A 15,550-nucleotide genomic window follows, 5' to 3' on the forward strand; every position below is an offset into this window, starting at 1 on the left:
GGTACCTAGAATTAAGGCAAATTTAAAGAGAAAGTAGAATAGCAGTTACCAGGGCTAGGGGAATAAGGAATTATTGTTTAATGGGTACAGATTTTCTGTTTGGGAAGATGAAAGAGTTCTGAAAATAGATAGTGGTAATGGGTACATAAAATTATGAATGTATTTCATACCATTGAACTATACAGTTAAAAATGGTTATAATGGTAAGTTTCGTGTTATGTAGACTGTCACCCACTATGAATATTTGCAAATGGAAATTTTTTTAAATAAACAGGATTATTACAGGTGATTTCATACGAATGTCAAAGCCTTAACTTCCAGGTTTACATTTCGTATATGGGAAGAAATATGACAATCCAAGTTAATTATACAATAAACTCAAATATATAAATAAATAAAAATATGAAGGCTAAGCATGGCAAATGCAAGGTTGATTTAATACCACATTGAAAGAACAGAGGGGAAAAAATCATATGATTATCTCATTAGATGCAGAAAACGATCTGAAATAATGCTATATCCATTCATGGTTAAAACAAAACTCTTACTAAACTAGTACTAAAAAAGAACATTTAAGTTGATAACTAGAAAAAATCTTAAAAAAAAACTACAACAAACATTATACCTAAAGATGGAATGTTAAAAGCTTTTTCATCTGACATTGGGAATAGGACAAAGATGGCCTATTACCATTATTTCTATTCAACATTGTTCTGAAGGTTCAAGTCAGTACAATAAGGTTAGAAAAAAATGTTAAGTATACATATTAAAAAGGAAAAAATAAAAATAAAACTTGTCATTTTTCACAGTGTGATAGTGTATGTTGAAAAGCCACAAGAATCTACAGTTAATTTACTAGGATTAATAAATGAGTTCAGCAAGATGCTGGATACAAAGTCAATAAATAAGTATTAACTGTTTCTAAGCACCGTCCAGAAGCAACTAAAAATGAGATTTTTTTAAATGATATGGTCCCAGGTTGATTTTCCTGTGAAGCAGACTGGGAGACTTAGATTATCAAGCACCACTTTTACTAGGAAGTGCTTTTGGGACAAACATATGTGCAAAAAAAAAAAAAAAAAGGAAAAAAGCAATCCAAAAAAGACCCTAGCCAAATTCACGGTGAGCTCTGGAACTGGTATGGCCCTTCAAAGGTTTCTGGATTTGGGGAAGGCGCAGGCATTTATACTTTCTCATTGATCAGTCACTGGATAAGGGATGTCCTGGAAGGGAGATTCTCCTTGGTTGAGATAATTTTCTTCAACCAAGACAAATTCAAAAGAGGGCTGTCAGCTGAGATCTGTCTTTTGGCAGCACTCCCAGCAACTGAGGAAATAAATCCTCCATTCCTGGAGGAGGACTTGGGTGATGGATCATAGCCTCCATTGCAGATATTTTAAATGGCTTCAAAATTACCAAATACCTTGGAATTAGTCTAATTAAAGGTGTACAAGAGTTCTACATAGAAAAGTATAAATTACCAAGAAAAATTAAAGACCTAAATAAATGGAGATACAGACCATATTCACAGATTGGAAGACTCAATATTGTAAAGATATTAGTTCTCTCTAAACTAATTTTTAGATTCAGTCCATTCAAAACAAATATCATGGGAGTGTTTTTTCCCTTAATTTTATTTTACTGTGGTGAGAACACTTAATATGAGATCTACCCTCTTACCAACTTTAAGTATACAACACATTATTGTTGACTATAGGTACAACATTGTACAGCAGATCTCTAGAACTTACGTTGCTTAAGTAAAACTTACTGCATTTTGATTAGTAATTCCACATTTCCCCTCATGGCCCCAGGTCTAGGAAACCTATTCCACTCTTTGATTCTGTAAGTTTGACTATTTTATATACCTCATATAAGTGGAATCATAATTTGCCTTTCTGTGTCTGGCTTATTCCACTTAGTATAATGTCCTCAAGGTTCATCCATATTGTCACATATGGCAGAATTTCCTTCTTTTTTAATGCTGAATAGTATTCTTTTGTGTGTATATACCACATTTCCTATATCTATTTATGCATCGATGGATATTTCTATTGTTTCCACATCTTGGCTAATGTGAATAATGCTGCAATGAACATGGAAGTACAAACATCACTTTGTGATACTGATTTCAATGTTTTTGAATAAACACCCAGACTTAAGATTTCTAGATTATATGGTAGCTCTATTTTTAATTTTTTGAGGAAACTCCATACTGTTTTCCATAGTGGCTGTACCATTTTACATGCTCACCAACATTGTACAAGGTTTCTAATTTTTCCACATGCTTACCAACACTTGTGTTTGTTTGTTTGATAATGGTCATCCTGACTGGTGTGAAGTGGTATCTCACTGTGGTTTTGATTTGCATTTTCTTGATGATTAGTGGTGCTGAGCATTTTTTCATATACATGTTGAACATTTACAAGTTTTCTTTAGAGAAATAATCTATTCAAGTCTTTATCCTATTTTTCAGCTAAGTTATTTGTTTTTGCTATTGAGTTGTAGGGGTTCCTTATATATTTTGAAAATTAACTCCTTATCAGATATATGGTTTGCAAATATTTTCTCCCATTCTATAGGTTGCCTTTTCATTCTGTGGATTGTTTCCTTTGCTGTAGCTTGATTTAGTCCCACTGTTTACTTTTGCTTTTGTTGCCCATGCTTTTGGTGTTATTCCCATGAAATCATTGCCAATATTATGAAACTTTCTTCTATGTTTACTTCTAGGTGTTTCACAGCTTCAAGTCTTAGATTTAAGTTTTTGGTCCAATTTGAGTTGATTTTTGTGGATAAGGATCCAATTTCATTCTTTTGCATGTGAATATCCACCAAATGTGGATTTCCCCATTGTGCATTCTTGGCACATTTTTCAAAGATCAGTTGACTGTACATGTGTGGATTTATTTCTAGGCTCCCTGTTACATTCGATTGGCCTATATACTTGTCTTTATGCCAATACCATTCTGTTTTGATTATCATAGCTTTGGGATGTAGTTTGATATCAGGATATGAGATGCCTCCAGCTTTGTTCTTATTTCTCAAGATTGCTTTGGTTATTCGGGGTCTTTTGTGGTTCCATACAAATTTTAGGGTTGTTTGTTCTATTTCTTTGAAAAATGCCATTGGACTTTGATAGGGATTTCACTGAATTTGTAGATTGCTCTGGATACTATGGACATTTGAACTATATTAATTCTTCTGATCCATGAACATGGAATATCTTTCCATTTGTTTCTATCTTCTTTAAATTCTTTCATCAATGTTTTTCAGTTTTTAATATATAAGTCTTTTGCCTCCTTAGTTCAGTTGTAAGTGATATTCTTTTTATTCTCACCAAAATGAGATTGTTTTCCTAATTCCTTTTCAGATAGTTCACTATTAGTGTATAGAAATCCAATTGATTTTTGTATGTTAGTTTTGTATCCTGCAACTTTACTGAATTTATTAGTCCATGACATCTGCAAATGGGGACAATTTTACTTATTCCTTTCTGATTTGGGTAACTTTTATTTTTTCTTGCCTAATTGCAGTAACTTCCAGTACTACGTTGAATAAAAGGGATGAGAGTGGCATCCTTGCCTTGTTCCTGATCTTAGTTTTTCACCTTCAGTGTTTCACCATTGAGTATGATGCTACCTATGAGCTTTTCACATATAGTCTTTATTATGTTGAGGCATTTTCCTTTTCTTCTAGTTTGTTGAAAGTTTTTATTATGGAAGAGTGATGAATTTTGTCAAATGCTCTTTCTGCATCTATTGGGATGATCATGTGATTTATATGCTTTATTTGGTTAATGTAGTTTATCACATTAATTGATTTTCATATATTGAACCATCTTCACATCCCAGGAATAAATCACATTTGGTCATAGTGTATGATCCTTTTAATGTGCTGTTGGATTTGCTAATATTTTGTTGAGGATTTTTACAGCTATATTCATCAGGGATATTATCCTGGATACTGGTAGTTGTATTTTCTTTTGGTTTCTTTGTCTTGCTTTGGTATCAGGGTGATCTCATAAAGTGAGTCTGGAAGTGTTCCTCCTCTTCATTTTGAAGGAGGAGTTTGAGAAATGTTTTCTTCTTTACATGTTTGCTAGATTCACCAGTGGAGCCATCTGGTCCTGGGCTTTTCTTTGTTGGGAGGTTTTTGATTACTGATTCAATCTCCATACTAGTTATAGGTGTGTTCAGACTTTCTAATTCTTCATGATTTAATTTTGGTAGGTTGTATGTTTCTAGGAATAAATCCATTACTTCTAGGTTATTCAGTTTGTTGAAATATAATTGTTCATAGTAGTCTCTTATGATCCTTCTTACTTTGCTTTTGCTGTATCCCATAAGTTTTGGTATGTTGATTTTCTTTGTGTGAAGGTATTTTCTAATTTCCTTTTTGGTGTCTTCTTTGACTCAATGGTTGTGCAGTGTTTAATTTCCACATATTTGTGAATTTTCCAATTTTCCTATGGCTTTCAAGAAAAGACACCTAGTATGATTTCAATCTTCTTAAATTTGTGAAGACTTGTTTTGTGACCTAACATGTTATCTTTCCTGGAGAAAGATATGTATGCTTGCAAAGAATGTGTACTCTGCTGCTATTGGATGGAATGTTCTGTATATGATTTTCAGGTCCATTTGCTCTATACTGTTGTTGAACTACAAGGGAACTGTCTTTTTCCTTATAGTTCTTTTCTGTAGATGTTCTATCCATTACTGACAGTGGCATATTGAAGTCTCCTATATAATTATATTGCCGTCTATATTGCCCTTTGATTCTGTCAATGTTTGCTTTATATATTTAGGTTCTCTGATGTTGGTGCATATATATTTATAATTGTTATATCTTCAGGTTGGATTTACCCTTTTATTGTTATAGAATGTGTTTCTTTGTCTCATCTGATAGTTTTTGACTTAAAGTCTATTTTGTCTGATATAAGTATAGCTACCCCTGCTCTCTTTTGTTTACCATTTGCATAGACTATCTTTTTCCATTCTTTCACTTTCAGCCCATCTGTGTCCTTAAATCTAAAGTGAGTTTCTTGTAGAATGCATATAGTTGAGTCTTGCTTTTGTTCATTTAGCCATTCTACGTCTTGGATTGAGGGAAATTTCTCTATCTACATTTAAAATAATTATTTTTAAAATAATTGTTGATAGGGAAGGATTTACTATTGCCATTTTTTATTGAGTTATAGTCGGTTTACATACTATTGCCATTTTGATAGTTACTTCCTGTAAGTCTTGAGAGCCTTTTGTCTGTATTTTTTCTCTTGCTGTCTTCCTTTATGTTTTGTTGATATTTTTGTATTGATAGTCTTAGATTCCTTTCTCTTTCTCTTGTGTAACTTCTAGAGGTATTTTTTGTGGTTACCTTGAGATTTACATAAAATATCTTTTAACAATCTACTTTAAGCTGATAAGAACTTAAATTCAATTGCATACAAAAACTCTACACTCTAACTTCTTCCCCATTCGCACTTTATTATTTTTGTCACATTTTACATCTATTCATTGTGTATCTTTTGATAGTTATTTTTAATACTTTTGCCACTTAACTTTTATACTAGATATAAAAGTGACATCCACTACCATTACAGTAACATAGTATTCTGTATGTGTCTATATATTTATCTTTACCAATGAGTTTCATACTTTCTTATGCTATCATGTAGTTGTTTAATGTCCTTTTATTTCAAGTTGATATACTCCTTTAGCATTTCATGTAAGGCAGGTCTAGTGGTGATGATGAACTTCCTCAGCTTTTATTTGTCTAGGAATGTCTTTATCTGTTTTTATTTTTGAAGGACAGTTTTGACAGGTATAATATTCTTCGTTGACAGGTTTTTTTTTTCTTCTTTAAGCACTTTGAATATGTCATCCCACTCCCTTCTGACCTGCAAGATTTCTACTGAAAAATCTGCTGATAGTCTTTTGGTGGTTCCCTTGTGTATATTACAAGTTGCTTTTCTCTTGCTGCTTTCAAAATTTTCTCTTTGTCTTTAACTTTTGACAATTTAATTATAATGCATCTTCATGTGGATTTTTTCTTGGTTTATTTCTTTGGTGTTCTTTAGGCTTCTTGAATCTGGTTGTCCATTTCCTTCCCAAGATTTGGAATGTTTTCAGCTATTATTTTTTTGAATACGCTTTCTGGCTTTCTTTTCTTCTGAGATTCCAGTACTGCCTCTATTGGTCAGCTTGATGGTGCCCCATAAGTCCCTTAAGCTTTTTCACTTTATTCATTATTTTTCTTTTCGTTCCTCTGACTGAGTTATTTCCAATGAGCTGTCTTAGTTCACTGATCCTCTCTCTTGCTTTATCTAGTCTGCTGTTGTATCCTTCTCATAAAATTTTCAGTTCAGTTATTGTGTTCTTTAGTTCCATGATTTGTTTGGTAGTTTTAAAATATTTTCTCTTTCTTGGATTTCTCATTTTGTTCATGCATTGTTCTCTTGATCTTGGTGAGCCTTTTTGTAACAGTTATTTTGAACTGTCAGGTAAATATTATAACTGTTTTATTAGGGTAAGCTTCTGGAGATTTAATGTGTTCCTTTGTTTGGAACATCTTTGCTGATTCTTCATTTTCCTTTACTCTCTGTTGGTGTCTGCATATTACATAGAGCAAGCACCTCTCCCAGTCTTCATGGAATTACCTTGTACAGGAGAAGACCTCCACCAATTAGCCTAGTAAGAGATTCTGGGGGCCTCTACCAACTCTTTTCCTCCCCAGGGAGAAGCAAGCAGCACTGGTTTCAGTCTACTCACTTTGTGCTGAGGGGAGAAGCAGGAGCTATGGCATTTACCAGTCTAAAATGCCGTCTCCACTCACCTCCAGGTGGCTGAATTGTGCTGGATCCATCAGAGCTCCAAGCCTGGCAAGACAGTTGCCAGTTCTTTTGGCAGCCCCAAAGAAGTTTTGGCACTGAATACACAGATTTCCACTTTCATCTCCAAGAATAAGCTGCAAGCTGGGATGTTTCATTCACTCTCTCTGTACTGAGAAGGGAGGAGGATATATGGCATCTACCAGTCCCAACCACTGCCTCTGTTCTCCTCCAGGATGCCAGAATGTGCTGGACCCCTCAGAGCTCCTAGATTAGCAGGTCACATGTCCGTTCTCTGGGAAGCCCTGGAGAAGTTGGAGCACTAGAGGAACAGATAAACGCTGTCTAGGGGAATGTTGAGAGCTAGGATTTTTTGTCTTCTTGCTCTGTGCTCAACAGGAGTGAAGATCTATGGTGTTTACCAGCCCAAGCCACCATCTCTGTTCTCCCCTAGGCAAACCTCTCAGAGTTCCAAGACTGGAAATGCAGAAGCCATTTCTCAGAAAACTTGGGGTGCTAGATGTGTGAATCAACCCCTTGCTCCCTAGGAGAAGCTGGGAGCTAGGGGGTCTTTTCCTCAGCATGTAGTGCTATGGTGGTGGCAAGGACTCTGATGAGAGGGTGCCTCAACTCTCCCTACTGGCTTCAGTGAGTCTAGTTTCATGTTCTCCTTGAGTACAGGAGCTTTTGAACTAGTTCTTGGATTTCTCACAAAGGGAAGTTGTCCATGAATTGCTGCTGAACTGGTGTGTTTGTGGGGGAAAGGAGGGTCCAGGATTTCCTAATCCACCATCTTGCTGATGTCATTCTCTTAAGAATTACTCTTTTTTTTTTTTTTTTTTTTGGTCAGATATGACAAGCTGATTCTAAAACATATATAGAAAGGCAAAGGGCCAAGAACATCCAAGATACTTTTAAAGAAGAAGAACAAGGTAGAAGGACTTGCTTTACCAGATATCAAGAGCTTATTATAAACTCCAGTAATTAAAACTATGGTATTGGTACAATGATAAATAGACTAGTAGAACGAAACAAACATTTCAGAAACAATCTCACACATATGCAGACTCTTGATTTATGACAAAGGTGACACTATAGAGAAATAGGGAAAAAAGACATTCTCTATAATAAATGGCACTGGGTCAGTTGACTATCTATACGGCAAAGATGCAGCTTGGCCCCTATATCTCACTATACACAAAAATAAACTCCAAGTGGATTGTAGATCTAAACGTAAATGGCAAAAACATAAAGCTTCTGGATGATAATATGGGAGAATATCTACATGATCTCAAGGTAGGAAAATACTTCTTAAATGGAACACAAAAAACAGTAGCCATAAAGAAAAATAATGAAAAACTAGACACCATAAAATTAAAAACTTCTTTTCATCAAAGAATACTATAAGGAAATTTGAGAAGGGTTTGCAACATAAAAAATACAAAAGTAGTTCATAGCCAGAGTATATAAAGAATTCCTACAAATCTGTAGGAAAAGAACTAAAGCTCAATAAAAATGTGCAGAAATGTACAAAAATAGACACTTCACAGAAGATAACTAAAAAAGATAATAAACATATGAATAGGAGTACAACTTGATTAGTCTTCTGAGAAATGCCAGTTAAAATCACAATGAGATATTACTACAAACTCAACCACCAGAATGGCTATAATACGGAAGAGTGATAATAACAAGTATTGGCAAGGATGTGGAACAACTAGAATTCTCATACATAGCCAGGGAGAATGTAAATTGGTGCAATCACTGAGAAAAACTGTCATTATCAATAAATTTGAAAATGTGCATTCCCTACCAGAAATTCCAATCCTAGGTATATACCCAATAGAAATTCAAGTACATATAACCAAAAGACATGTATAATAATATTCATAGTATCATTATTTATAATAACCTCAAACAATAAATAATCCAAATATTCATTATCAGTAGAATGAATGAATAAACTGTGGTATATTCAAACAAGGAAATAATATACAAAACTATAAATAAAAACCCACAGCAGCATGCAACATAATGGATATCACAAACATAGCATTAAGCAAAAAAGACCCCCCAAAATACATATTGTTTGATTTCATTTATGTCAAGTTCAAAATGGACAAAACTAATTTATGATGTTAGACATCAAGATAGTCATTTACATTGGAGAAGGAGGATGGTATACTGATAAGTATGGTCTTAAGGTGGGGGTTTTAAGATGCTACTTCTATTCCTTAATCTGGGTTCTGGTAACATTAGTATGTTCACTTTAAAATAATTCATTGAGTTGTACAATTATAATATGTGACCTTTTCTGTATGTATATTATACTTCAATAGAAACATGGGGAAAAATGTCTTCCTTCTGAGACAGCCCTGCGGTCAGGTGGCTGGGGTAGTATGGGAGACTGAGGATGGTATGTTCAATTGCAAAATGTAAAGGGGAACTTCGTGAATGCTTTAAAGTACACATGATCACATTCTAGCACAGGGTTAATTCTCCAAGGCCTGTTCTTGTTTGCAGCTTTCTAACTCAAGCTTTATATCTGGCCAGGCATCACCAGCTATTGGCACATCAAGAAACTGCCCTGTAAGACTCACCAAGGACTGTGCAAAGTTGCCTGTATTGGGGAGTGGCATCCTGCCTGAATGGCCTTCTTTGTGGCTTGGGCTGGGCAGAAAGGCTACCATCACCGCACTGAGATCAACAAGAAGATCTGTAAGATTGGCCAGGGCTATCTCATCAAGGATGGCAAACTGATCGAGGACAATGCTTCTACTGATTATGGTCTGTCTGACAAGAGCATCAGCCAAGCAAGTGGTTTCTCTTGGTAATGTTCTTAGGGATTAAATGGCCTCAGAAGTTCTCTAGTATAAGAGATCTTCTCTTGGAGGTAGTCACAGATAAATTACAGGTTATTTTTCACAAAATCTAAGAGAGAAAGAGAGAGATGAAATGATACTGTACAGAAAACGTTTTGCATCATCTTAGAGGTAATATAGTTAGGGCTCTTCTTCATTTCACTACCTAATGATTCTAGAAACCAGTGAAACATTACCAGTGGAACTATTTATTCACCTAAGCATAGCTGGCAGTTCACAGGCTTAGCAAGACTTGAGGAACACAGGCCTGTTACAAAGGTCTTTGTTTTACACGAACACTTCCAGAGGCCTGCAATAATATCCAAGTCAACAAGTATTGAACTACCCTAACTATAACCAGCACTGTGTCAGGTATTGTGGAAAAAGACAAAAAAGAGGGCAGGTTTCTAAGGAACCCTAAGACACACAATTTGTTAAACACAATAACAGCAATAACAACTAGACAATGATTCCAAGACAGGATATGGTGGGTGAGTTGTAGGAGTAGAGTTAGAGAGAAAATGGGATAGGCATAATGGAGTCAGTTGACCAAAAGCCTTGAATGTCATACTGAAAAGTCTAGATTTAAACCTATAGAAAACTATTTTATCTGGATCCCACTCCTCTAAAAAAATTCTTGTATTTAATGATTCCTAGTCATTTTCTAGATCAACCAGCCTTAATAATTAATGTCAAATCTGGATACATTAATGTTCTATCTAGTTAAACCAAGAGATGTTTTGTAGAAAGTTAAGGTTGACTTCTACAACATCACTTCAAATAATTAGGAACATATTCCAAATATCACCAAAAGTCCCCAATAAACTCTTAATAATCTACATGTACATATTTTTCTAAACACTTAAACCTTAGAGTTTCAGTTAGAATATCCCTTGGGATAATCATTTGAATGAAATACTACCTTTATTTGTCTCTCCCACAAAATAATGTTTCAATCATTAAAAGATATCAAACACCTAATACAGTGCTGGTTCATAGCAGGCTTTCTATTTATTGAACTAGATTGTCAAATTGCACCAGTATATTAACCTTACTCATATCTCTCATGGTTTGGTAGACTTTGATCATATCCCTCTCAACCTCTTTTTCTCCAGACTGAAAAAACAACTAGAAAGTCCCTCCAACATTTTGACCAATTTAATTGGGTTTCTAAGGATTTTTATCAGCTGAATTTTTGTCCTTTTAAAAAAATTTGCATTCTTTTTTATTGAAGGATAGTCAGTTTACAATGTTGTGTCAATTTCTCATGTACAGCATAATGTTTCAGTCATACATATACATACATATGTTCATTTTCACATTCTTCTTCATTATAGGTTACTACAAGATATTGAATATAGTTCCTTGGGTTACACAATATAAACTTGTTGTTGATCTATTTTATATATAGTAGTGTCTGCAAACCTTGAACTCCCAATTTATCCCTACCTACCCCCTCTACCCACTGGTAACGATAAGTTTGTGTTCTATGTCTGTGAGTCTGTTTCTGTTTTGTAAATAAGTTCATTTCTGTCTTTTTTTTAAAAAAATTCCACATATAAGCGATATATGATATTTTTCTTTCTGACAGCTGAATTTTTCTTGAGGAGCAGCTACCAGAATTACATATATGATTGTGAATGCAAATCCATTTTTGCTCTTTTATATGGAAAAGATAAAGGTTTTTTTTTTTTTTTGGTCATTGTTTTCAATAACCTTCCTGATGATGCCTTAGCTTTAAGGACCACAATCACAACTGGGCCAACTTCTTCACCGATTGATAAATGGTGATTTTTATTTTTCACTCTAACAGTAATATCGTGTATTGTCCAACTCAGAGACTAATGGAATGTATTTGGCTCCTGAGGTCATCCTCAGTGAGTTTCCAGATAAACCTACAGATATTGAGCTCTTCCAGCGGAAGGAGACAGGTATGATTCCAGAAAGTCCAAAGTGATCCTCTCTCTCTCTCTCTCTCTTTTTTTTTTTTTATCATCAGCAACTGTGTCCCCACTGGAGAGGCTTTTCTAATAACTGCCTGGAAGAACTTTGCTGATCTCTCTACTATGTATCTTGACTGCCCTAATTTCCTTCCATATTCTGTTTTGAAAGTTTTTAAATTGAAGGATGTCATATATACAACTTTAATGATTTCTAGATCCCTTTCTTGAGTCATAACTGAGCCCATCATCTCATGAGCATAGAAAGGTTTGCATGACCTTATACAATGAAATGCCTCTGACTTTTCTGCCCACTTAGTTTCATGAGATTTTCCTGCAATTTATTCTCATCAGTTTGCCTTCACTCCTTGCAGATAAACTGGTGAGAAACCTGAATGTTCTGCCCATTGAAGGGTGTATATTTTTATCTTTCTTCCTCTCCATCTAAGACTTGCTGTAACAGCAGCTGTTTGTGTTGAAAACTAAAATATAAAAATATGACCTACGTGGCCAAATCCCACAAGGCTGTTTACTTCCTTATTTATGAATCAGATTCTGTCAGCACAACTTAGAATCTTGACTGTCAGCAGATACTACAATCAAATGTCCTTGCAAAGCCAGCAGAGGGTGCACCAGGGCACTAGAAATTTTACCCAAGATGTAGTAGTATCCGTTCAATTCTAATAGCCAATCAGCATCTCCCTTTTTTTTTTCATACACTAAAACTAACATCCTCAAAAAAACTTAAGTTGAACTGTACTAAATTTCCTTCAAAATGTACTCTAATTCTCCTGAAAGAGAAGTTCAGGAAGAATAATAAACTTAGTTTGGCCAAAATGTAGGTAGAGTAGAAGAAAATGATGCAGAGCCAAGCCCTCTATTGTGTAAAAATTCTATAATGAAACTACACCCAGCTACCCAACAAAGGGCCCCAGGAAGCAGTATATTACAGGGGGATGGGCACTGAACTGGGTGTCAACTTCCATTCTAATTTTGATGATAGTTGTATGACCTTGGAGAAGTCACTGCATCCTCAGGAATTCTGTGTTCTCCCATGGGCACGAACAAAATGGACTCATGGCCCTTCATAACTCTAAAAAACTCTGATATCAGTTGATGCCCGCAAATGTTAAGAGCCAATATGCTCGCTTCTACTCCTCAAAACAGAAAGAATAAAGGGCAGAAGAAAGGGAGCTGTATTCAAACCTAGACAGAACTATTAGAAATGCCACACAAAGGAAAAGCAACTAAATGCCATTGTAGACCCTGTGAGAATCCCACACCATCACAGATGCCCTAGAAGACAGCTGTCCTGCTAATCCTTTACAAACATTCGTCTGTCCATTCTGAATGCCAAAAAGCCTTGGCCACGTTTTGACTAAGGAAGTTCAATTGCTCCTTTTTTTCACAGCCTATCAATGTTCGGCTGCTAAGTATTTCTACTGGCCATGGTTGGGGGTGGGGGTGGATAGATAAAGGGAACCAGAATCCTAGTTAATTATCATTTAGCCACAGTGTTTAAATTTCAAGTATGAGAAGCATGTCTACTGATTCTCTTCTTTGATAAGCTGTTATACAAGTTGAAGTGTGCTAGCAAGACATTTTAAGGCTCAGAACAACTTTACAATGCAAAATGCAGAAAATGTGTCAGTCCTAACATTACAGTATTTTCATGAATATGATGCCAGCTTTGGATGGGTGGTCAAAGTAGCACAAATAATGTTAACAGAGTATGACAGTGACTCTGGATGTGGTAGTAAATATAGAAGGCCTGGGTTCCTCACCTCAAGGAACTTATTTGCACAACTTGCTCTCTTCTCCAAGAGGAACAAACTTATTAACTACCTCAGAAGGATTCTTGGATGCTTCTCTTAAGTTTTACATGAGACAAAACATGGCAACCAAGAGAATACTTCTTTTAAGTGCACTAAATTTACTTAAAGAGCTATATAAAAAGTAGAAAACAAACACCAAAGCTGATAGTTTGCTAATAAGGGCACAAACATCATACAGATTGTAAAAAACAAAACCCAAAACTGCTCTTGAGAGATTATTCTTGAATGATTATTCCATCAGTAGAGTCCTGCTCTCAAGTTGGCAGTAGTTGAAGACACTTCACACCAACCCTCCCCACTCCACTCCCCAAAAAAGAGTCAGAACCGGCATGCAAAGGGTGAGTTTTATTTCCATAGATTTTTAAAATTGCTGTTCAGAAGTTGTCTAGCAAGACAGCATATTTCTACCAGAATTCCTCAGGGGCGCAGATCCTCACTAGAACACCGAGGACAATCCGTCTCAAATTGCAGGTAAGTGTGAACAAGCCCCCGTTCTGGTCAGCGCACCAGGACCCCGCGCTGAAAACAAGGTTCAAAGTTGTCTCAAAGGGCGTGGAGCGGTTATTACAGCTGTTTACAACTCCAACTCCAAACGAGAGCCTGCTCGTGCTGGCATCAGCTCCGGACACGAAAAAACAAGCACCGCGGGCAGAGACTCTCACCGGGAGCAGAAGGGCCAAGCTGCTGCCGTTAGTCAGCCAGGGGGGCAGCGCCGGCACCTCCGCGCCGCCGCCCGGCCGGGAGCGCCGCCAACTTTTCCCGAGGCAGCCGGAGCCGGGGGCGGCGGGCGCCCGCCAGAGTTCCCCGTCCAGGGGTCCCGAGAGACTCAGGGTGAGCTGGGCCAAGAGACCGCGGACAACCTGCCCTGGAACGACCTCTCCCTGGCTCGGCCGCCCCCTCCCCGGTCCCGCCGTCGAACTCCGCTGGAGGTGGCGGAGTCTTCCCGGGGCCCCTGCCCTGCCCACGTGGGGAGGGGGCCCTGCCCCTCCGGAGTGACTCACCTGGTGACCGTCCTGGGAGTCTGAAGGGAGTGTGGCTTCTCCCGGTTCCAGCGGCGGCTGCTGTGGGTACTGCCGCCCGAAGCGGCGGGTGATGGGACCGTCGGGGTCGAGGCCACCGGGGCTGCTCAGGGTGCCAGAGGTGCCGGGGGCGCCGAAGCGGGACTCGGCTCCCCGTTCCCGCCGCAACTCGGAGCGCAACTCTAGGTAGCAGCACAACGTCAGCAGGTGGAGGGCCAGCGAGAGGCCAAAGAAACCCAGGAAGAGCCGGCAGCTGTTCCCTTCGCCTGCCCGGGCAGGGGCCCCGCGACAGCCGCAGCCCTGGCTCCCCCGCTCCCGCGGCGCTGCCGCGGGCAGGGGTTCCCTGCGCTCCACCTCGGGGTAGCCCATGGCCTCCAGAGACACCCACTCTCTGAGGACCGGGAGCAGCCGCGTCTGCCTCAGCCTTTCACGACCCCTGACAGGCGGCTACTGTCCTGCCATCGGCTGGGGGCTGCAGGGACCCGTTCCTGCGCGACGGAGGCTGGGCGGGACGGAGCAGGGAGCAGCCGCATGTGCAGCTCCACTCCGAGGGGTGGGAAAGGGAGGAGGAGGGGCGGGAGAGAGGGGCGGCTCGGCCCGCCGAGGGAATGAGGGAGGAGGCCCTGGCCGACCCCGCCCCGTGCCTCAAGCGGCTGCCGGGACGCCCAACCAACGCGCCCGCCAAGCCTCGGCGCCCCGCCCCCTGCCGTTCCACCCGGGGCCTCCAGCCGCGGGGCGGGGTCTGGGGGCGTGTGGGTTCGCCTCTGCCCGGCGGCCCCACCCAGCTTTCCTCGCTCGCCCTGTTCCAGTTGGTGACTGCCACTGTCGTTCATCCCTGGACTCCGCCCCAATTTAACCCTTGAGCGCCAGTACGGGAGGGAGGAGGAGGGAAGGAGGGGGAGGCTGAGAAGAATTGAGGAACCTTGGAAAGAAAGAAGAGCAAAGAAAAGGAGGCGGAAACTAGTATTAATAGAAATATTTGCAATTAACTGCAGTTGTTAATAACATCATCCACTACTTATCTGTTGCTTTCAATCTTCAAAGCATTTAACAGACGTTAAGCTAATTA

At 38.6% G+C, this 15,550-nt stretch overlaps 1 protein-coding gene across 1 annotated transcript; it reads right to left on the reverse strand.

Annotated features, from left to right (window-relative positions):
- Positions 1–13,788: 13,788 nt before the first annotated feature.
- LOC116662048 (ectodysplasin-A-like) lies at positions 13,789–15,049 on the reverse strand. Its single transcript, XM_032475279.1, has 2 exons — positions 14,464–15,049; positions 13,789–13,981 (listed from the first exon to the last, which is right to left on the reverse strand). The coding sequence occupies exons 1-2, from the start codon at positions 14,848–14,850 to the stop codon at positions 13,961–13,963; spliced, it is 408 nt and encodes a 135-aa protein (XP_032331170.1). The 5' UTR covers positions 14,851–15,049; the 3' UTR covers positions 13,789–13,960.
- Positions 15,050–15,550: the final 501 nt, after the last annotated feature.

The sequence above is a fragment of the Camelus ferus genome, chromosome X, assembly GCF_009834535.1.
Source record: "Camelus ferus isolate YT-003-E chromosome X, BCGSAC_Cfer_1.0, whole genome shotgun sequence".
In the NCBI taxonomy this organism is placed as follows: Eukaryota; Metazoa; Chordata; class Mammalia; order Artiodactyla; family Camelidae; genus Camelus; species Camelus ferus.

Excerpts from the sequence above, each read along its gene's own strand:
- LOC116662048 (XM_032475279.1), bottom strand. The coding sequence starts at position 14,850 with ATGGGCTACCCCGAGGTGGAGCGCAGGGAACCCCTGCCCGCGGCAGCG. Across the intron at positions 13,982-14,463 it reads ACTCCCAGGACGGTCACCAG|CGCGGGGTCCTGGTGCGCTG; the intron begins GTGAGTCACTCC and ends CCTTGTTTTCAG.